The sequence below is a fragment of the Rhinatrema bivittatum genome, chromosome 1, assembly GCF_901001135.1.
Source record: "Rhinatrema bivittatum chromosome 1, aRhiBiv1.1, whole genome shotgun sequence".
In the NCBI taxonomy this organism is placed as follows: domain Eukaryota; kingdom Metazoa; phylum Chordata; class Amphibia; order Gymnophiona; family Rhinatrematidae; genus Rhinatrema; species Rhinatrema bivittatum.
Genome location: NC_042615.1, coordinates 129,981,833 through 130,003,765, shown reverse-complemented (window position 1 = coordinate 130,003,765; position 21,933 = coordinate 129,981,833). Strand labels below are relative to the sequence as shown.

The 21,933-nt window shown below is 44.7% G+C and overlaps 1 protein-coding gene across 2 annotated transcripts in view; it reads left to right on the top strand.

Annotated features, from left to right (window-relative positions):
- TUSC3 (tumor suppressor candidate 3) overlaps positions 1-21,933 on the top strand; it is a 248,904-nt gene that overhangs the window by 194,028 nt on the left and 32,943 nt on the right. For both annotated transcript variants that reach the window (XM_029587168.1, XM_029587161.1), the window contains one exon: positions 11,561-11,635. In XM_029587168.1, the coding sequence (XP_029443028.1) occupies positions 11,561-11,635 (75 nt within the window). The remainder of the gene's footprint in view (positions 1-11,560; positions 11,636-21,933) is intronic.

Genomic DNA, 21,933 nt, shown 5'->3' with positions numbered 1-21,933 from the left:
TGATAAAATACCTAATTAAGGACCCATCTTCCACAATCCATATAAACTACAACTTGTCAATAGATAGCTGCAATGAATATGCCATATCCTTAATAGTCAAAAGATAACAACATCAAAGCTCAATTCACCACCTGTCCTGCAGCAGTAGCAACCAGTAATCCAAAAGGCATACCGAAGTGGTCCACATTTGAAAGAGAAATCTTGAAATAACCCAAATAATCACAAAGATTAAACCCGCCATACACCAAGAGACCCTATTCCTTCCAGTTCCTTGAAACAAATTAATTGTGTTATTACCCCTGTAGTCACAACATTAATCACTCTCTCACAGAAGGAATTGTTCCACAATGGCTAAAACAAGCAGAAATAAAACCGATCCCTAAAGATAAATCTGGAAGATGTTGCACCGGAAGTGGACCCTTGGGCCAAGGTGGGGTTGACGCGACCCGTGGGAAGGGTACTACGGGTCCCCACCATCGGCAGGCGAAGTGGGCTGATGGACGGAGGCTGGCTGGCGCTTCACCAATACCAGCCCTCGTTCCCCGCAGGTTGAGCCTTTGGGTGCCAAAGCCAGATGGACTTAGGTGGGCCTTCGTATGTTTTCATCGATGGAGAGATAGAGGTCAGCCCAGAGACAGCAGCAGAGGTATGGTACAGTCTTGTACTGGACAAGGTAGAGTCCCGGAGACCCGGGCGCCAAAGGAACAAAGTCAGACAGGGAGCGCCCGAGCAAGAGCAGGCCAAAGCCTGAATAGGCCAAGTCCAGGACATAGGCTGAAGAGGCATCATAGAGCAAGCTTGATCAGGGCTGGCGGCAATCTGGAAGTGGTGGCAAGCAAGGCTGAGGTCTGGGCGCGGAGATAGTCAAACGTAGTCAGGCAAAGCAGAGGTCTGGGTCTGGAGAGAGGCAATGGAGTAGTCAGGCGATGCAGAGGTCTGGGTCTGGAGAAAGGCAACGGAGTAGTCAGGCGAAGCAGAGGTCCGGGCTTGGAGAGAGTCAACGGCATGGTCAGGCAAAGCAGAGGTCTGAGCTTGGAGAGAGTCAACAACATGGTCAGGCAAAGCAGAATTCCCGGCTTGGATCAACGGCGTGGTCAGCAAAGCAGAGTTCCGGGCTTGGAGAAAGTCAACGGCATGGTCAGGCAAAGCAGAGGTCAAGATCCAAGAAGGCAATCCGAGGGTAGGTTGAAGAACTGGAACACAGGAACGAGGAAACCAGGAACAGGAGTTAGTGAGGATCGGATGGCCACTGTTGGAAACAGGATGCTGGGCTTGATGGACCCTTGGTCTGACCCAGTATGGCATTTTCTTATGTTCTTATGTTCTTATCAGGAACACAGGAAAAAGAAAAATCTCTCAGGAGGCAACGAGTACTCGACCAGCGAGGAGACCTGTTGCAAAGGCAAAGCTAGGGAGCGGAGCCTGGGCTTATATACCAGTGCTCCGCTGACGTCATCATCCGGGGCCGCAGCTCGATTCCCTCCACAATCCCTACTTAGGTTTCAGTGATACGCACGTGTGTGCCTAGGGAGGGGTGTGGCATCGAGTAGCAGCATCTCTCCGTAGGCCACGCAGAGGGGACCGACGCAGAGCAGCAGGAGTGGTAGCTGGACTGGAGATACCAGGGTCTGTAGCTGAGCCGGAGGCACCAGGGGTGGATCAAGGACGGAGCCGGCGCCCTGCCGCCACCAGAGACGAGGAACCAGGCATTGAAGTCACTGGAGAGAAGTGAGGGGGCTGCACCATGGGTCTGCCACAGACGGCAGGCGTAACAGTGCCCCCCCCTTATGCCCCCCCCATTGGAGGTCTGGGGTTGCCTGGATTAGCCCGATGAAATTGCAGGAGGAGGGTTTTATCCTGGATGTTTCGAGCTGGTTCCACAAGTTTTCTTCAGGGCAATAACCCTCCCAAGAAAGGAGGCATTCCCACTGGCGCATCCTACGGCGGACATCGAGAACTTCGTGGACTTTATAGGTGGTGTCAGGCTCAGCCACCAATGGGGATGGCTTGGGAGCCTTTCGTGAAGGCCAGGATAGGACCACTGGTTTTAAAAGAGATTCGCTGGACATATTGTGGATTCGCAGCATAGACATCAGCCAAACCTGATATGTAACTGGTCCGATGCGCTGACTGATTGGGACAGGTCCAATGTAGCTTGGTGCAAACCTTTGAAAAGTTATCTTGAGCCGGATATACCGAGTGCTCAACCAGACTTTCTGGCCAGGAAGGAATTCAGGAGCCGAGCGTCGGCGACTGTCAGCAGATTTCTTGGCCCAGGAAGCGGCTTGGCGTAAATGAAGGTTTGTCTGTTCCCATAATGCCTTGAGGGCATCAGCAGTGGCCTGCGCTGCAGGAGAATGTACTGATAGTGGTATGGGAAATGGTGGTTGCGGTTGCTTCCCATAGACGATGGAAAAATGTGACATACCTGTAGCAGTGGAGATATGGGAGTTGTGGGAAAATTCGCCCAAGGAAGGAGTTCAGACCAATTGTCTTGACAATCGTTTATATAGGCACGAAGAAAAGCCTTTAAGGTGCGGTTTATACGCTCAGCTTGTACTTTGGCTTGAGGGTGGTAGGCTGTTATTAGACTGATGTTAATGCCAAATTTATGACAAAGGGCACGCCATTATCTGGCAACAAATTGTGGACCTCTATCGGAGACAATGTCCTTGGGTAGGCCATGCAATCTGAAGATGTGTTGAAAGAACAGGCATGCCAACTCGGGAGCAGATGGTAGGCCCAGTAGGGGGACAAAATGGTCCATCTTTGAGAATCAATCTATTGTAACCCATATGACTGTATGGCCCTTAGATGGTGGCAAATCCACGATGAAATCCGTAGATAGGTGGGTCCATGGTTCCTCGGGAGCTGGAAGTGGCTGAAGCAAACCTCAGGGACGACCGACCGGGGGGTTTTGTTGAGCACAAGTGTTACAGAAATCGACATACGCTTTAGCGTCAGAGACCATAGTGGGCCACCAGAAGAACCGCTGGAGCAGCACCAAGGTTCACGCTTGTCCTGGGTGACCGGAAAACTTCGAGTCATATGCCCACCGGAGCACTCTTTCTCTGAGTCGGGGTACAACAAGTGCCTTAAGACCCACGGACTGTGGCCAATCTTGGATTCCAGGGTAGTCCTAAGACTACTGGGTGAATGGATTTCTCCAGTACCAGTAATTAAATTTCTTCAGTGTGCAGGGCACCAGTATAAAGTTGAACTGGCTCTGTGGTCAGGTATATTCGACTGGGTAGCGGTTCTCCATAGATGGAAGCAATGCACAAGGAGGTCTCCAGAGGATGGGTATTTATACCCAGTAGTTGAACTAGATCCTTGAGGATAAAATTGCTTCCTGCTCCGGAATCCACCAAAGCAAGAACTGGAAAGGACCGGAAGTCCCAGATCAAGGTGACAGGTACAGATAACTAAGGGGCCGGTGACGTTGCGCCCAAGTTCAGGACTCCAACTAAACTTAGGCCGGGACTGGGCAGACCTGTAGATGGTGGCCGGGTGCTCCGCAATACAGACACAGATCTGTTTGTCTCCGTCAGAGGTGCTCTTCCGGGGACAGCCGCCCATGGCCCAACTGCATGGGCTCTTCCATCTTGGCCACAATAGAGACCCTACCGGAGGCAGGACTGGTGGTGGGTGGCGAACGGGAATGAACCCGAGAGGGCTTCTTTGGCATCTGATTCTCCCAGTGGAGATGAGGATCAATTTGGCCCATCAGGTCTATAAGATCCTCGAGAGAAAGGGAGCTCCTGCACTGCCAGCTCATCCTTCAGTTGCGGGGAAAGTCCATCCAGGTAGATAGCTCGTAGGCAGTCTTTCTGCAAAGCGAGTTCAGAAGCTAAAGTCCAAAATTCAATTGTATAGTCAAATAAGCTTCTTTGACCTTGACCAAGGTGTAACAAACTGGTGCTTGCCACAGCATGCCACCCAGGATCATCGAAGTTCCGCCGGAATACGGCTACAAATCAAGACAGTTCCTGTAGAAGGGAGTCCGATCGCTCCCACAAGCCAAGCCAGCGCCTTCCCTTCAAGATGAGGTTGGGTTCCATTTGCAAGGATGCACTAGGGTCGCACACGCAACCCTAGTGCCTCATTGCTAACGCAACCCCCTAATTTTAATATTGCATGGCGCCCCCCTTAGGGGCACCATGCACGCATTAAGAGAGCGAGTACTGACTGTTCAGCGCCTGCTTTCTACGTGACCTTATTGCATCAGCCACAAAGTTTCAGTGGAGACTATTGGAGGCAAAACAATGGTAGAATTCCAGCATGTATAGGATAGATTCTAGAAAAACTTTAAATTTAATAACCAAAACTATGGTATTTCACATCTTCTTTAAAGCAATGTTCAAGAATCAAATTGTACATATAGGGCCGGATTTTTAAACATACGCATGTGGGGTACATTTGTGCGCTCTACCCGGCGCTCACAAATGTACGACCGATTTTATAACATGCGCGCTCAGCCGCGCACATGTTATAAAATCCGGGGTCGGCGCGCACAAGGGGTTGCACACTAGTGCACCTTGCGTGCGCCGAGCCCTAGGGGAGCCCCGATGGCTTTCCCCGTTCCCTCCAAGGCCGCTCCGAAGTCGGAGCGGCCTTGGAGGGAACTTTCCTATGCCCCCCCCCCCACCTTTCCCTTGCTTCCCCTATCTAACCCGCCCCCAGCCCTACCTAAATCTCCCCCTTACCTTTACTTTATAAGTTACGTCCGCCTCTGGCAGGTGTAACTTGTTTGTGCCGGCTGGCTGCCGGCGCATGATCCCCCGGCACGGCCACTGTGCTGGAGGCCTTAGTCCCGCCCCGCCCCACCCCTGGACCGCCCCACCCCACCCCTTTCACAAAGCCCCGGGACATACACGCGTCCTTGGGCTTTGCACACGTCGCCGGGCCTATGCAAAATTGGCTCGGCGCGCACAGGAGCGGGTTACACGCTTATTCCTGAGGATTTACGCTGTTAACCCTTTTAAAATCCGCCCCTTTGTTTACAAAATAATCTTAGACAAAATTTATCACAAAAAATATTGCAATAATATTTAAGAATGTACAGCACAATTAATATAAAAAAACAAACAGATTTTTGTGTGACATAAACATCACTAATGATATGGGCTCAGAGGAAGACTCCGTGACAAAGTAATTAGCATTGGGTTATGGTCTACATAGCAAAGTGTCAAGGGCCATGATGCACCATATAGTGTATAGGTGTGACTAGGACAGGGAGCATAAAATTTAAGTAGTAATGAATTTAGGAATGCGTTCTAAAAACCTGAAAAGCTTCCAGCTAGGCCTGAGGGTGAATTACAAGCAACGCCCATGACAGAGAGAAATGCCAAGGTCAAAGTATTTTAGCATGAGGGTTTGTTAAAGCTCAAGGTAGAGACACGGTCTTGCCGAGTGGAAGACCAGTAGTGTGGGAGGTGATGGAAAAAAGACAGACCATGTAAAATTCTCCCTGATGGCCATATCATAAACTTACCTCCAGCCTCATCCCGCCTTGGCACTCTTCCGGTGCATCTCCCAGGCCTTCTCCATGAGGTCTTTACTCTATACAGAGAAATAGGAAAACAAAGTTTAGTGTGTACTGTAGCTGCTACTGTTTCCTCCCTTTCTGGTATGTATGTATGTATGTTTCCCACTGACATCTGGAATGAATAGCATGTCTCTTTGCACTCTTTTAATATACCTAGAAGTGATATACTGCCACCAGGGCAGAAAGTACACCAGAACAGGAACATTCAATGAACTGACATGATACCCCTTTTCACAAAGTAGCAAGCTGGGCAGACCCTGTAAGGTAATTTCTAATTAAAAAGAGATATATCTGGTACAACAGAGAGCATACAACTTTGGGAAGTAACAGGATATATACAACAGGGCCAAATTTCTCCCTTCTGAAAGGACATTGGATTTCTCTGCTATTGGAGCCACCATTAAATGTATGACATATCCCAGAGGAAGTTCTACATCATAACTGGGCCTTTACTATACTTGTAACTATTGGTTTAAGTTATTCCTTGTTATCTTTGCCTACAATTTTACTTTTGCATTTTATTACATTTGCAACACAAGTACATTGACCATGCTATAAATGAAATTTACATCTGTTACTGTATCCATACATCCCTATTGACTTTTGCCCTACCTGTAGGCCACATTGGGGCCCCTGATTGTATTCACCCCACAAACACCCTAAGCATCCCCCACCCATTCCTTATAGTCCCCTTTAGTGATACCCCTCGCATACCCTAAGCAGTTCCCACCTCTACTTTCCACATTCTGCTTACCCCATGTAGGTATGCTGCTTCATGGTTAGATGCATGTTGAAGACCTTTCCAGACTTGCTTGTTCACCTGGAGGTTTCTCCTCACTCTGGAGATGGGGAACAGCTCGCTCTCATGAACCACCAGGGATGCCAGTCTATCAATTTTTTTGGAGGTGAAGTTCAGCTGGCAGACTGATGATATCACAGAATAACTTGCCCCAGAATAACCAGGATTGCCTGTTGCAGAAGCATGCACATGGATGATTCATGTGCAAATTTGCACACAAACAAAAATCTATATGTAAATGTTAAAATCACATGTATTTTATGTGAAGTGCACACTTGCACACTCTGCATTTAAGATTCACGCAGATGGTTACGTGTTATCATTTATGTGCACTTATGGACTTGTGCACAATTCTTTTAAAGTTATCCTCCTTGTTTCTCAAAAAGTATCTTATTTTTTGACATTGCTTTAAAGAAAATGTGAAATACCATGGTCAGGATAATTGAATTCAAATTTTTTCTTAGTTTTCTAGAGGTCCATATTTAGATGGATAACTCAGAAGTATGGCTAGGTATCCGTGTTAAGTAGCACTTTTGACCAAATAAAAAAAAGAACTAAAGGGGCCTATGGTCTGATTTCCTCTATCCTCTCACCTAATATTAAAGATGCCCTATTGAGCCTTACACCCCCCCTCCCCACATCTCATAAATACAGACCCCTTCTTCAGATTAGAATGTACAACCAAGGCAAGGCCCTACCATTCCCCCCCCCCCCCCCCCCCCCCCCCACACACACACACAAAGTTAACTAGGACCCTGCTGCACACCAAACCCCTCCCAGACCCTCTTCCATTTCCCGAACCCTAAAAATCCCTGCCGAGAGCAAAGTCTGCATTAACTTACTTCCGGTGAGGTCCAGCACAGCTTATGACAAAGCTGCACTGGAAACAAACTACCCTCCATTTATGCCTCTATTACTAGAAGTAAGTGCAGACCCCATTTCCAAACCTGCAGGGATATTTAGGCCTCAGGAAGTGCAGGTACAGTCCAGAAGGAGTTGGGTGTGCACAAGGTCCTAATTAACATTGAGGGGGGGGGACATGGGAAGCCCTGGCCTTGGTTGTGCTTTTTAATCTGAAGAAGGGGCTTGTCGGGAGGAGGGGGTGGAAAGGGATGGTTCTCAGCAAAATGGGACTTCTTTCTATTTATGAGATGTAGGCTGAGGGATACAAGGCCCAATAGGGCAACTTTAATATTAGTTGGGGGGATAGAGGAAATAGGGCTATAGACTCCTTTAGTTCTTTTTTTTATCCAAAGTGGTACTTACCTGGATATCTTTTGAAAGAATCAAGGTATGGCCCTACAAGGCCAGATAACTAAAAAATATAAATGGCTATATTGAAACATAGTTAGGTTTGTTTAATTATCCAGCTATATGTAACCATATAACTTTAGGCTCGTATTTTCACCAGCATATTTCTCCCTCTGGATATATGGGACAAAGTTGTCTGGCTAAACCTAGCTGGATAACTTGTCCACTAACTGGCCTACTAAATATTAAGAACATAAGAAATTGCCATACTAGGTCAGACCAAAGGTCCATCAAGCCCAGCATCCTGTTTCCAACAGTTGCCAATCCAGGCTACAAGTACCTGGCAAGTACCCAAACACTAAGCAGATCCCATGCTACTCATGCCAGTAATAGCATTGGCTATTCTCTAGTCTAAGACAACTTGATTAATAGCAGTTAATGGACTTCTCCTCCAAGAATTTATCCAAATCTTCTTTAAACCCAGCTACACTAACTGCATTAACCACATCCTCTGGCAACAAATTCCAGAGCTTAATTATGCCTTGAGTGAAAAATAATTTTCTCCAATTAGTTTTAAATGTGCTATTTGCTAACTTCATGGAGTGCCCCCTAATCCTTCTATTATCCGAAAGAGTAAATAACCAATTCACATTTACCCATTCTAGACCTCTCATGATTTTAAAGACATCTATCATATCTCCCCTCAGCCATCTCTTCTCCAAACTGAACAGCCCTAATCTCTTTAGCCTTTCCTCATAGAGGAGCTGTTCCATCCCCCTTTATCATTTTTGTCACCCTTGACGGTACCTTCTGTATTGCAACTTTATCTTTTTTGAGATGCGGCGACTAGAACTGTACACAGTACTCAAGGTGCGTTCTCAACCATGAAGTGATACAGAGGCATTATGACATTTTCCATTTTATTCACCATTCCCTTTCTATTAACTCCTAACATTCTGCTTGCTTTTTTGACTGCTGCAGCACATTGAGCCAACGATTTCAATGTATTATCCACTATGATGCTAGATCTTTTTCCTGGGTGGTAGCTCCTAATATGGAACCTAACATCGTGTAACTACAGCAAGGGTTATTTTTCCCTATATGCAACACCTTGCACTTGTCCACATTAAATTTCATCTGCTATTTAGATGCCCAATCTTCCAGTCTCGCAAGGTCCTCCTGCAATTTATCACAAGCCACTTGTGATTTAACTACTCTGAATAATTTTGAAACATCTGCAAATTTGATTACCTCACTCGTTCCTTTCCAGCTCATTTATAAATATGGGGGTAGATTTTCAAATAGCGCGAATTGGCCTACTTTTGCTGGCGCATCAGGCGCAAGCAAAAGTAAGCTGGATTTTAGTAGATACGCGCGGAGCCGCGCGTATCTGCTAAAAACCTGGATCGGCGCGTGCGCGGCTATTGATTTTGTAAAGCCGGCGCGCGCCAAGCCGCGCAGCCTACCCCGTTCCCTCCGAGGCCGCTCCGAAATTGGAGCGGCCTCGGAGGGAACTTCCTTTTGCCCTCCCCTCACCTTCCCCTCCCTTCCCCTACCTAACCCACCCACCCGGCCCTGTCTAAGCCCCCCCTTACCTTTGTCAGGGGATTTACGCCTCCCGGGACGCGACCTGGGGGCGCGTACGGAGGGCGTGGCCACGCCCCCGGACTGCCCCAGGCCGTAGCCACGCCCCCGTACCCGCCCCCAAAACGCTGCCGACACGCCCCCTAAACGCCGCGACAACCGGGCCCGCCCCCGACACGCCCCCCTCGGAGAACCCCGGGACTTACGCGAGTCCCGGGGCTCTGCGCGCGCCGGTAGGCCTATGTAAAATAGGCTCACCGGCGCGCAGGGCCCTGCTCGCCTAAATCCACCCGGATTTGGGCGGATTTAGGCGAGCAGGGCTCTGAAAATCCGCCCCATATTGAAAAGCACCGGTCCAAGTACAAATCCCTGAAGCACCCCACTGTTTATCCTTTTCCACTGAGAAAATTGACCATTTAATCCTTCTCTCTGTTTCCTGTCTTTTAACCAGTTTGTAATCCAAGAAAGGACACCACCTCCTATCCCATGAATTTTTAGTTTCCTTAGAAGCCCCTTATGAGGGACTTTGTCAAACACCTTCTAAGAATCCAAATACACCACATCTACCGGTTCACCTTTAGCCACATGTTTATTAACCCCTTAAAAAATGAAGCAGATTTGTGAGGCAAGACTTGCCTTGGGTAAATCCATGCTGATTGTGTTTCATTAAACCATGTCTTTCTGTATGCTCTGTGATTTTGTTCTTTAGAATAGTTTCCACTATTTTTCCCAGCACTGAAGTCTCACTCACTGGTCTATAGTTTGCTTATGCTTTTTCCTATTTTCTTCAGATGGATTCTTCTTCCAGTTTTTGAAGGATGTTTTTTTGTCTAAAATATCCTTTCACCTCACCTTTTAACCATGCCAGTAATTGTTTTGCCTTCCTGCCACCTTTCTTAATGTGTGGAATGCATCTGGACTGTGTCTCTAGGATTGTATTTTTAAACAATGTCCATGTCTGTTATACACTTTTAACCTTTGCAACTCCACCTTTCATTTTTTTTTCTATTGACCTCATTTTATCAAAGTTTCCCTTTTGAAAATTTACTGTTAGAGCTGTAGATTTACATATTGTCCACCTTCCAGTCATTAGTTCAAATTTGATTATGTTATGATCACTATTGCCAAGTGGCCCCACCACTGTTAACTCTCTCACCAAATCCTGCGTTCCACTAAAAATTACATCTAAAATAGTTCCCTCTCTCATTGGTTCCTAAATCAGTTGTTCCATGAAGCAGTGATTTATTCCATCCAGGAATTTTATATCTCTAGCATGTCCTGATGTTACATTTACTCAGTCAATATTTGGGTAATTGAAATCTCCCATTATTACTGCTCTGCCAAATTAGTTAGCTTCCCTGATCTCTCTTAGCATTTTATCATCTGTCTGATCATTTTGGCCAGAAGGGCGATGGTATGCTCCTATCACTGTAACCCAACACACATGGATTTCTACCCCTATAGATTCGACTGAGCATTTAGTATCTTGTATGATCTGTATCCTGTTGGAGTCTATACCCTCCCGAACATAAAAGTGCTACACCCCCACCAAGTTGATCCTCCCTGTCATTGCAATATAATTTGTACCCTGATATAGCACTGTCCCATTGGTTATCCTCCTTCAACTAGGTCTCTGAGATGCCAATTATTTCTATCTCATCATTCACTGTTATATATTCTAACTCCCCCTTCTTACTTCTTAAACTTATGGCATTGACATACAAACATTTAAAAGTGTGTTTTTGTTTGTATTAACAACCTTCTTTTCAGTTGACCTTCTAGAGTTTATATAATTACTAACGATGGATAATTTTGCATGATATTTATTGCCATACTGTAATCTTTCATTTATTATTGTTTAGGGAGATTGTTTAGAAACAAGGGACCTTAGTTATTTTACCATTTCATGTTTTTGTTAGGATCAGTTGATTTTAAATGATATCATTTAGTCATTTTCTTGGTTAAATTTGCTGTTATTACAAAAATTATCTTGTTTTCAAGATTCAAAGTCATTTTTCTTACAAGTTCTATAAAGTTTACATAATTATCTAAACTTAGAATTAATGCTTGAGCCCTTTAACACCCTTCAAATGTATTAGTTTTAATTGCTTTGATTAATTGTAATAAACAATGTGCAGATTTTTGTGACATCTGGAAAGTAGATCAGTACTGTAAGTGCAAATTATACAATAGAGATTATCTTGATTTTTATGGATTTGTAGATCTACATTTTGCATACATTTTAAGTCTATAAATTATGGAAAAGAACATTTTTGACATATTTGGTTCATAGAAAATGAAAATCTTAGGTTGCAGATGCTCTGCTTTGAATTTTTAAGGGATCCATGTTGCTACAGTTTCCTTGACAACAACTGCAGATGCTGCTATCACTATGGGAATGGTTCTTCTTAATGAAGCTGCAACCTCCAAAGGAGATGTTGGAAAAAGAAGAAGTAAGTTGGTTTGCAAAAAGTATGTTTAAAATGTATATCATTATTATTTAACAAAAGATCACAGTACTTTACTCTTACTCATCACAAGTCCTTTGAAATTTACTTATCTATGTCCTTCTTAATAAAATGAAACAATTAGTGGTTCTAGTTTTGTATTGTATTGCTCACAATTGAAAAACGTACACCAGTAACAGTGGCATGGAGATATTAAGGCACTGAAAGAGGGAAATAGGGCACCAACAAGACTGGCATGAACAATTTAAGGCACCATCAGAGCAGCAAAGCAGCACAAATAGTGTCAAGAAGACCCCAAGGAATTACAAGAGGGGCAAAGGACAACAGCAGGAGTGTCATGAATACACCATGGCACCAAAATAGTTAAACAGCACCGAAGGGTACCAAAGTGGCATGAACATTCAAAGGCACAAACAGAGAGGCAAAGGTCACCAACAACCACGACATGAAGTTCCATGAGGGGGAAAGGCAGAAGAGTGGCAGGAAAACCAGAAGGCATCCAAAAATGGGAAAGCGGCACAAACAGTGGCAAGAATACCCCAAGACATAAAGCAAGGGATTAGGCAGCAAAGACTGGCATCAGTACTGCAAGGTATAGGGGGAAGGATATGGTAGCAGAAACAGTGGTAGCAACACCCCGAGGCATAGAGTGCAAAGTGAGGCATCATACTATGACTGCTATAGAGATTAAAACCTTTTCTGAGTTTTGAATACTTTCGAACAATGTTGCAGGTCATGATTATTACTAGTTTGGACTATTGTAATGCTGTTTATATTGGGCTGCCAGCATCTACGTTAAATGCATTACAAACAGGACAGAAAACTATGGCTTGCATGCTGACAGGTACATAGCAAAATGACCATATTTCACCCATATTCTCTTCACATTAGCCACCAGTTATGTGGTGCATCAAATTTAAGATGTTGACCTTAATACATTGAGCGCTCAATGATAAAAGCCCAAACTGTATTGCCTCCGCATTAAAGATTTATGTTCCACCTCATGCTTTATGTTCCTCTGGAAGAAATTTTCTTGACATTCCTTCCTTTCGTGCTTCACATTTTTGTGAAACATGAGAAAGGGCATTGTCTATGATGTACTACCTGATGTTCTTGGGCATTTCCATGTATAAAGACTTTCAGAAAATCCTAAAGGCATAATTATTCATTCAGGCTTTTGCGCAAGCACAGATATTATGGAACTTGTTGCTGTGTAAACTGTTGTTTCATTAATGTTTTCCTCATGCATTCATCTATTAGGTGACAGTTTCCCTTTAGACAGAACAATTTGCTGTCATCAGATTGCTGTTCTTTGTTTTATTCTATGTGTATTTTAATTTGAAGATTTAGAATCAATGAAAGAGAGATTAATAAATATTTTAAACAAATATATAAATTAATGAAAGGATAGCACCAACAGCCCTAGAAATTGATTGAGGGATAAGACAGCAAGAAGAGTGACATCAACGCCACAAGGCACAAAGGAGCCGATGTATAAAAGACGCGCAGAGAAATTGCGTTCATTAGGAATGCACACGGTTTATACATGCACACAATTTTTCTCCAGGACCGTGGATGCAATATTTAAATTAATCTGAAATAAACGCGCAAAAAAGGCGCATGTTGTTCGAAACAGAGCATCCATAGCACCATCGTTATTATTGCATCGGACGTTCAATATTGCATCGCGTGTGTGATCAGTCTGCGTCTGTCTATCAAAAAAATGGTTTGACAACTGTAATACAATTATTGAAGTACAAAAAAATATTTTAAGTAGAAAAGCATATTTGAAATCTGTTACGCTCCCTCACTGTTCCTGTGACATCAGCAAGCGGGTCATAATCCTATCTGCAAGTGCGTCAATCCTATCAGCAGCAGGGTATATAATTGCTGCCAAAAGGCAAACTTCCCCTTTGTGCCGAGTTCAATTGGACCTGTACTGGCTACAGACTGGTGGTAACTGGTCCCTTGAATTCACGTGACTTGAGCTTTATTTAATCTCTTCATTTCCTTCATTTTCCAAAGGTAAGAACTGGTTGCTTTCTACTTATATAAACATGTATTATATTTATTATATATATATTTTTTGGCATATATAGTAAATGTACATCCTTGAATACAGTGTTTGAGGATAGAGCATGTTAAGGATCATCGTTCAAAAATAGGACGTCGCAAAATCAATTACAATGGGCCCGCTATGCAAGGGTATTGAAAAAGTAGATAAGAATGTTTAAAGTGTCTGGGGGCTATCTAAACCTTTTTCAGTGTCTTTACATTACCGTTCCTGGAAACCGTTCATTTACATTTTTTTTCATTTTTAACAGCGTGTAGTACCGCTTTTTATCGACGTCCTATTCCTGTATGCCCGGCTCACATCCAGTAATCGAACGTTCATAAAATTGCATTCTGCCAATCGACATCTCATGCTTGAATGTTTATAATACCGGGAACTGGGATGCAGGGACAATCTGATTTTGGAAATGCTTTATAAATGGTGGACGGCCTCCCCCTGGTACCGACATTCTTATCCACTTTTCAAATGTCCTTGCATTCAGGCCCCTGGAAATCGATATTGCGACGCATAGTTAAGAATGTCTATTAGCTTCTTAAAGGACACTCAATCCTTCTATGCTGGTGATTCAATTTTTTGGCGCCATTAAAGCCCACCTTTTTTTTGCAATCTGAGAGGCCTTTCTGTCCATGCTCTTTGGGAGGCCTGTGTTTTTTTGTTTTTCTATCTGTCCATGCTCTCTCAGAGGCCTTTCTCTCTCTGACCATGCTGTCTGGGGGGGCCTGTGTTTCTTTGTTTTTCTGTCTGTCCATGCTCTCTCAGAGGCTTTACTCTCTCTGTCCATGCTCTTTGGGAGACCTGTGTTTCTTTGTTTTTCTCTCTGTCCATGCTCTCTTGGAGGCCTATCTCTCTCTGTATCTGCCCTATCTGTTTTCTCATGTATCATTCCTGTTCTTAAAATTGCCAATAACTGGTTTATAATACTTTTGTTTCCTGTCTCTGTTTCGGCAGCAAGCAACTTAAATGGAGAACAATGGTCTAAACGCTGGTGGTCAACTGGACGGACAGCAGAATGGAAGAAAACGAATCTTGCATCCGGATGAAAGACAAAGAACTGTGCAGGAAGAGCAGGCGGGCCCCAGTGGTGTCCAACCTCCACGGAAGCATGTACATGATGTGCACTTCTCTGATGTGGAGAAGGAGCAGCTCTGCCAGAGCGTCTGTGAGAACTACAGGGTGCTCTTCAAATCAAAGTGTTCGCAATCTACCAGAAAGCAAATCTGGGAGCGGATTGCACGAGAGGTCAGTCTCCAGGGGGTCAAGACCAGGGATGTCAAGCAGATTTAGCACTGCTGACATGACACCTGCAGAGAGGTGAAGGAGAAAGCTGGAAAAAATTGCGGCATCACAAAAACGGACGGGTGGTGGACCTGCTTGTCCTCTGAGATTGACTCCCCTGGATGGGCTGATCCTCTCAACACTGTGCCCAGAGGAGCTGGATGGAGTGACTGCACCCGATGGGTGTAACTCAGGGTGACCAGAAGGTACAATTTTCAAAATGACTACCATGTTTGCATCGTTTTTTTCTTTGTCTGTGTTTAAGCGATCAACATAACTAATTATTGACTGTTTTATCCATTCCTGCAGCTGCAAAGGCAAGCAATGGGAGCACAAACAATATGTCTGAGGGTGTGGAAGGAGATTCAGACTCTTCTTCCATGCCTGAATTCCCTGACATAACAGATGAGAACCCTCCCACTGAGACTGAACTGGTCGAGGAGACGCAGCCTGAGGAACTTTGGACACTGACCCTGCAGGAGGACACCCCTCCGGAGGACACCCCTCAAACACAGCCGGTGAAGACTTCAGGGGACTCCAGTAGAGCAGCAAGTGGAAGAGGTTGGCATGCACATCATCTGCCTGGATGAGCTTGCCAACAACATGATGACCAACCTGATTGAACAGCAGCAAGGTTACAACACTTCTGTTGTGGAGGGATGGACCGGAGTCCAATCAGTCCTCCAGCAGATGCAGCGGGAGAATGCCAAATTCAGAACAACATGACCGCACTGGTGGGAAGACTGGCTGTGGCCGTGGTGGCCTTAAGCCAAGCCTTCACATCATCTCCTCCCGTCGCAGACCACCTGACCCTCTTTTTCAATGTATCCACCTGGCAGCAGGAGTTAAAAATGCAAACATAATTATAGACAGTCAATAATGCAGGGCCTGCACCTCCCACCCATTCTACAATTCAAGCTACTGATGTAGGCCTTGCCCATATTCAGGGTAGGAATTAAAAATACAAACAGTACTATATACAGTCAATAATGCAGGGCCTGCACCTCCCACCCATTCTACAATTCAGGCTACCTATCTAATAGTACAATTCAAGCTACCAATCTAGGCCTGGCCCATACTCACCTCTCTAGGGTAAGAGGCTTGGGCGTTAAATGTTGCCCTGGGCTCTAGCCAGGCAGCATCTGCCCTTTCCTGGTTCTGCTGGTGCCCAGGGAGAAAGAAGAGGTGACTCTCATCCTGGGTTATAAGGATGGCTAGAAGCTGCACATGGCGTTCCTTCAAGGGGCCGGACTTGGGCATCCAAACAACGAGATCGGCGGTCCGAGTTCAGTGCCTTTAAGGGCACCCCAGACTCAAGCGTCCATTCAAGCAGCCCCTCGTGGACATTGACGACCACAGCATCCCTGAAGGGGCCACACTTGGGCAGAGATTAGCGGCCCAAGTTAAGAGCATTCAAGGGATGCCTTAGATGTAATCGTCCAAGTTCAGAACATCAGTAAGGATGTTAAGGAATTACATTAAACCACATAAACACTCAGCTATAGAAATGTTATTTATTAATTATAAAGAAGTCAGAAAACAAAGATGACATTAGAAAATCCTGGCATATCCTTCAGTGCCTCTCAGATTCTAATTACAACTCCTGAAATAGAAAACACAAAACAATGGATTTAGATTATTGGAAATATCTTAGGCAGAGAGGAGAAGGGTTATTTGTAAGACCTCTAAGAACCTACATGACAAATACTCCTCAATGTCCCTTTGGCAAACTTCCGAGCCTTGCACTGTGTTGTCCGCTTCTGCAGCTGGTTGTACCGGTGGATCTGGGGGCAAGTTTTCAGGGACCTCCACTTCCAGCCCAAACTGCAACGTGAGGTTATGTAGCATGCAGCAGGCCATAATAATGCATGCAACCTTTTCAGAACTGTTCTGGAGGGCACCACCTGACTAGTCCAAACATCTGAATCATCCTTTCAGCATGCCAAATGTCTGCTCAATAACAGACCTAGTGCTGGTATGTGCCTCGTTGTACCGTCTTTCCACTGAAGTTTGTGGGGCCAGGGGCGGAGTCAGCAACCATGGCTTACAGCGTAGCCAGCATCATCTATAAAAGATGTAATAAATATTGCATCTTTGACACTGACCAAACAAACACTAGGAAACACATATATTCACAATAGTACCAAAACACTTTAGGATAAAGCAATTAATTTCTGCTTGTGCATTCCTCCTTGCCACCTGGTTCTCTATCAAGACTATGGTTACCTTCTGTTACTTACCCAGCAACCAGCCATCACTGTATTTCCCTTTTGGAAAATCGTTTCCAAGCGAGGAACAAGCAAGGATGTAGGAATCATGGCAGCTGCCCGGAAACCTCGAAACTACATTCAGGATCCATTGACAGACATCACGAACCACCTGTACATTCATCAAATGGAATGACTTCCAATTGCAGAATGCACTCTCCTCTTCCGAGCTGGGGGTAAGTGAGATATAAGTGCAATCTATTGCACCCAATATATTGGGCATCCCAGCTATGTCAAAGAATCCATGCTGGATCACCTGCAGTTGCACTGGGTCCATGGGGAAATAAATATACTGTTGCATATGTTTCATCATAGCCCTCAAGACTTGTCCAAAGTAATGCGAGACTGAGGACTGATTCATCCTGCAAACAGTCCAACTGTATTCTGGAAACTTCCTGTTGCAAAAACATGTAAGGCACACAGAAGTTTCGCTAGCCCTGGAACTGCATGATTGCAAGAGGTGATGGGATCTATATCATTGTGTAGGTCCTGGTAAAGGGTCTCAATTGCTCTAGAGCTGAGACGGTATTTTCACATCATTTCAGACTCAGGTAATTCTAGGAGAGTTGTGCATGACCAAATAACACGCTGCCTGCAGGGTCTACAGATGGCTCCGGGCTGCACCTGAAAACATAATAACATAAGGAACATAAGATATACTCGGTCACAGCAAGATATACTGGGTCACAGCAAGCTGAGGATGTGGTTAGACTAACCACATCCTCATCTTATAAAAGAACAGTTGCAAACATACCTAGAACTAAAAGGCTGCACCTGGAAACATAATACATAAGGAACATAAGACATGCCATACTGGGTAGAGATGTGCTTCGTTTTTTTCTACCGGGTCGTTTTTCGGTTCGAATACTTCGTGGTATAATTTGGGTCTTCTCGTTTCGTTTTCGGGTCGTTTGCCCGAAAACGAAACGAGAAACCCGAAACCGGACCGAAAAACGAATCGGTAACGAAGCGAAAAAAAAAAAAACCACCCCAAGCATTTAAAAACAATTTTAAGCATTTTCGTACATATATAACAACCCCCCCCATCCCGATCCCTCCCCAAGACTTACGAAGATCCCTGGTGGTCCAGCGGAGTCCCGGCTTCCATTTGCCATGCCCTCCGTGCCCTAGTTCGTGCCAGTGCAAGCCGCGTGCCAAAATGGTGCCGAATAGCCCGAACGACCATGTCACAGGGGCTTTCGGCGCTATTGGTCAGCCCCTGTCACATGGCCATCGGCGCCATCTTGTGCTCCTATCATGTGACAGGAGCTGACCAATGGCGCCGAAAGCCTCTGTGACATAGTATGGGCAAAGGCTATCGGCGCCATTTTGGTTACTGGCAGCCGAAAACAAAATCGCTTTCGGACCCTTGCTGGACCCCCAGGGATTATTGGCAAGCCTTGGGGGGGTCAGGAGCCCCCTCCTGACCCCCCCAAGGCTTGCCAATAATCCCTGGGGGTCCAGCAAGGGTCCGAAAGCGATTTCGTTTTCGGCTGCCAGTAATCAAAATGGCGCCGATAGCCTTTGCCCATACTATGTCACAGAGGCTTTCGGCGCCATTGGTCAGCTCCTGTCACATGATAGGAGCACAAGATGGCGCCGATGGCCATGTGACAGGGGCTGACCAATAGCGCCGAAAGCCCCTGTGACATGGTCGTTCGGGCTATTCGGCACCATTTTGGCGCGCGGCTTGCACTGGCACGAACTAGGGCACGGAGGGCATGGCAAATGGAAGCCGGGACTCCGCTGGACCACCAGGGATCTTCGTAAGTCTTGGGGAGGGATCGGGGGGTGGTGTATTATAATTAATTTAAATTTGGGGTGGTTTTTAATAAAAAAAAATAATTTTTGCCCCTCTCCCCAGGCAAACCCGAAAACGAATTTTCCCCCGAATTGCGGGGAAAATTTCGTTTCCGGTTTCGGGGGCTCCGAAATAACGGCGTTTATGTCGTGTTTCGGATACTCCGAAACAGAAACGAATTAGGAAATTTCGTTAAATTTCCTAAATAGGGCGAAAAACGAACCACATCTCTAATACTGGGTCAGATCCATGGTCCATCAGGTGTTTTTCTAAAGACCAACCAAATCCTTACCTTATCACAGTTGTGTGGCTGACGGGATACAAAAGAATACATTGCAAACAGACCCTGAACTAAAGGACTTTAGGGTTATTTAGAGATGCAAAATTAATATATGTTCAACTGTAAAATGTCGATGTCACCAACGTCCAACCCCAGGGTATCCTAATGGCCCAAAAATTGGATGTGAATTCAACAAATTTCAATGTAAATTTAAAAGAAAAGAGTCATTTCCTAACCTGTGCCTGCTCCGTGTGGTCTGCATGGTCCTCCGGTCTTCTGTTGTTGGCAGGGTTATTTTCTATTGCCCATGTAGTTGCCCTAATTTTTCCTCGCAGACGCAAGGAAAAGGCCAATATGACAAGGAAATAAACAGTATCCATTAGAGAAACAGAAACCCTCAGGAACCACCAGTTATCAGCACAATAACGCTAGTGTAAAGCAGGCGCAAAATTTAGAACACAAAAAAACTCGCTAAAGACGCACAAAATTTCGGTGAGCATTACTGCATCGGGTACTAATACCTAATTTGCGCATTTAAATAAGATTTGCATCCCATTGGCGCTATTCCCTATGCTCAGATTTTCCGTGTGCATTATGGAAGCGTAAAACCAGATATTTCATATGCGTTCCCTCTGTGCTCGAAAAATGTGCATTCGACTGCACGCTTGCCGCCGCGCTAAGCCAAACGCCCCATATTGCATCGACCCCAGAGTGACATAGCAGAGGAGTGAAATGAGCACAACCAAGACACTGAAGCAAGACAGAAGAAGGTCAGGAGGAGTGGGATTGGCAAGTAGCAGTGTCTCAACAATACAGCAAAGCTCTGAACCAGAAGAGAGGCTAGGCATGTGAAGACCAGGCAGTTGTAGCAAGAGTGGTAGCAACATAGTAGGGGAAAATCAGATAATGTAGCCAGCTAGAGTTAGCTGGCTAATTTATCTGTGAATATCCTTGATCAAAGTTATCCGGCTAACCATAACTAGATAACTTGAAACTTAATTGGATATTCTTTTGACTATCGCTGGTTAGGTATAAAGTTATCCAGCTATGGTTAGCCAAATAACATAAGCTTTAATTGGATATATTCAAAAGAATACAAGCAATTAAGTAGTAAATTGCAAAATTAAAAAAAAAAATCCAGGGTCTACTGGCCCTAACACAGTATACCTCCTCCCTCACACCCTATCTCCAAAGACTCCCTAAAACCCTCCATCTAATTTAAAATAAAATATAAGGGCAGGAGCCAGTGCCGGTCTTGGCTCCTATACCTAGTTCCAGATTCAGTATAATTAAAAAAAAAATGTAACTGTACAAAGCCCCCCTCTTTCCCCATATCCTCCCAGTACCTTAATTTTAGAATAGTCTTCAGCTCAGATCATGGTCGCAGCCTACCATGATTCAGGATCAGTGTTTCTTCTATTTCTAGAGAGATACACTGAAAGCATCCAGTTTTCTCAGATGTCTTTAATTGGGGATATTCAGAGGGTTGTTTATCATGATGAATATCCATTGGAGTCTTTTTGGAATATTGGCCACAGGGAGTATTATTAATATAAAGTGGTCAACTGGGCGGGGAGTAGATGAATTAGTCAGATAAACTTATCCAGCTAACTTATACTGGATATACAGTAGCATGCCTGCACTACTGTATATACCCATCTATAGGGATGTGAATCGTTTTTCAACGATTAAAATTATCGTCCGATAATGTTTATATCGTCTTAAATCGTTATAGAACACGATACAATAGAAATTCTAACGATTTATCGTTAAAAATCGTTAAATCGTGTTAGTGCGCACTAACTCGAGTTAGTGCGCACTAACTCCCCGTTAGTGCGCACTAACTCGATTTAGTGCGCACTAACTGAAAATGATACAAATAAACACTTTCCAGGTCACTGAAGGTCAGTTAGGAATGAATATGTGTTCCTATTGGCTGGCTGCCCTCTTATCTATTGATATTACCAAGGTTACCACTGAGGTGATGGTTGGGGGGATGGGAAATGGAACTGGAAACTAACGAACACCAACAGAAAATGAAACAAAGTGTTCACACTTCCCAGGTCAGTAAAGGTCACTTAGGAATGAATATGTATGTATGTATTCCTATTGGCTGGCTGTGCTCTTATCTATTGATGTTACCAATATGGTTGGGGGGATGTGAAATGGAAACAGTTGGAAGCTTGACAAAAAAAGTAATGTAATGATCAGCACTCACCTGACTAGAACTTGTTTGTTTATTATTTTTGTTAGCAGGCACCTGAAATGCTAGTGCATGTTGAATTTGCCAATCACTGTGCATTTTAGAAAGGTGGTCCTGGCTGGAACTGTACACAGTTCAAATATATGTAATTGATTGTTGGTAAGTGTATTTTTTAAGTAGCCACACTGGCACCAGTATGTTTACTTTTCCTCCTACTTAACTCACTAGCTCAGCTTTGTAAGAAGGGCTTCTCTGCTTGTGTGTTGTTTTTGTTTGGTGTGAGGAGAGCAGAAACATCAGATCTTTATTCAATCTACTACAGTCATCTCTTACAGTGCCCTATCCCTATTAATACCAGGAGTGTTGTGATCTTCCTGCACACA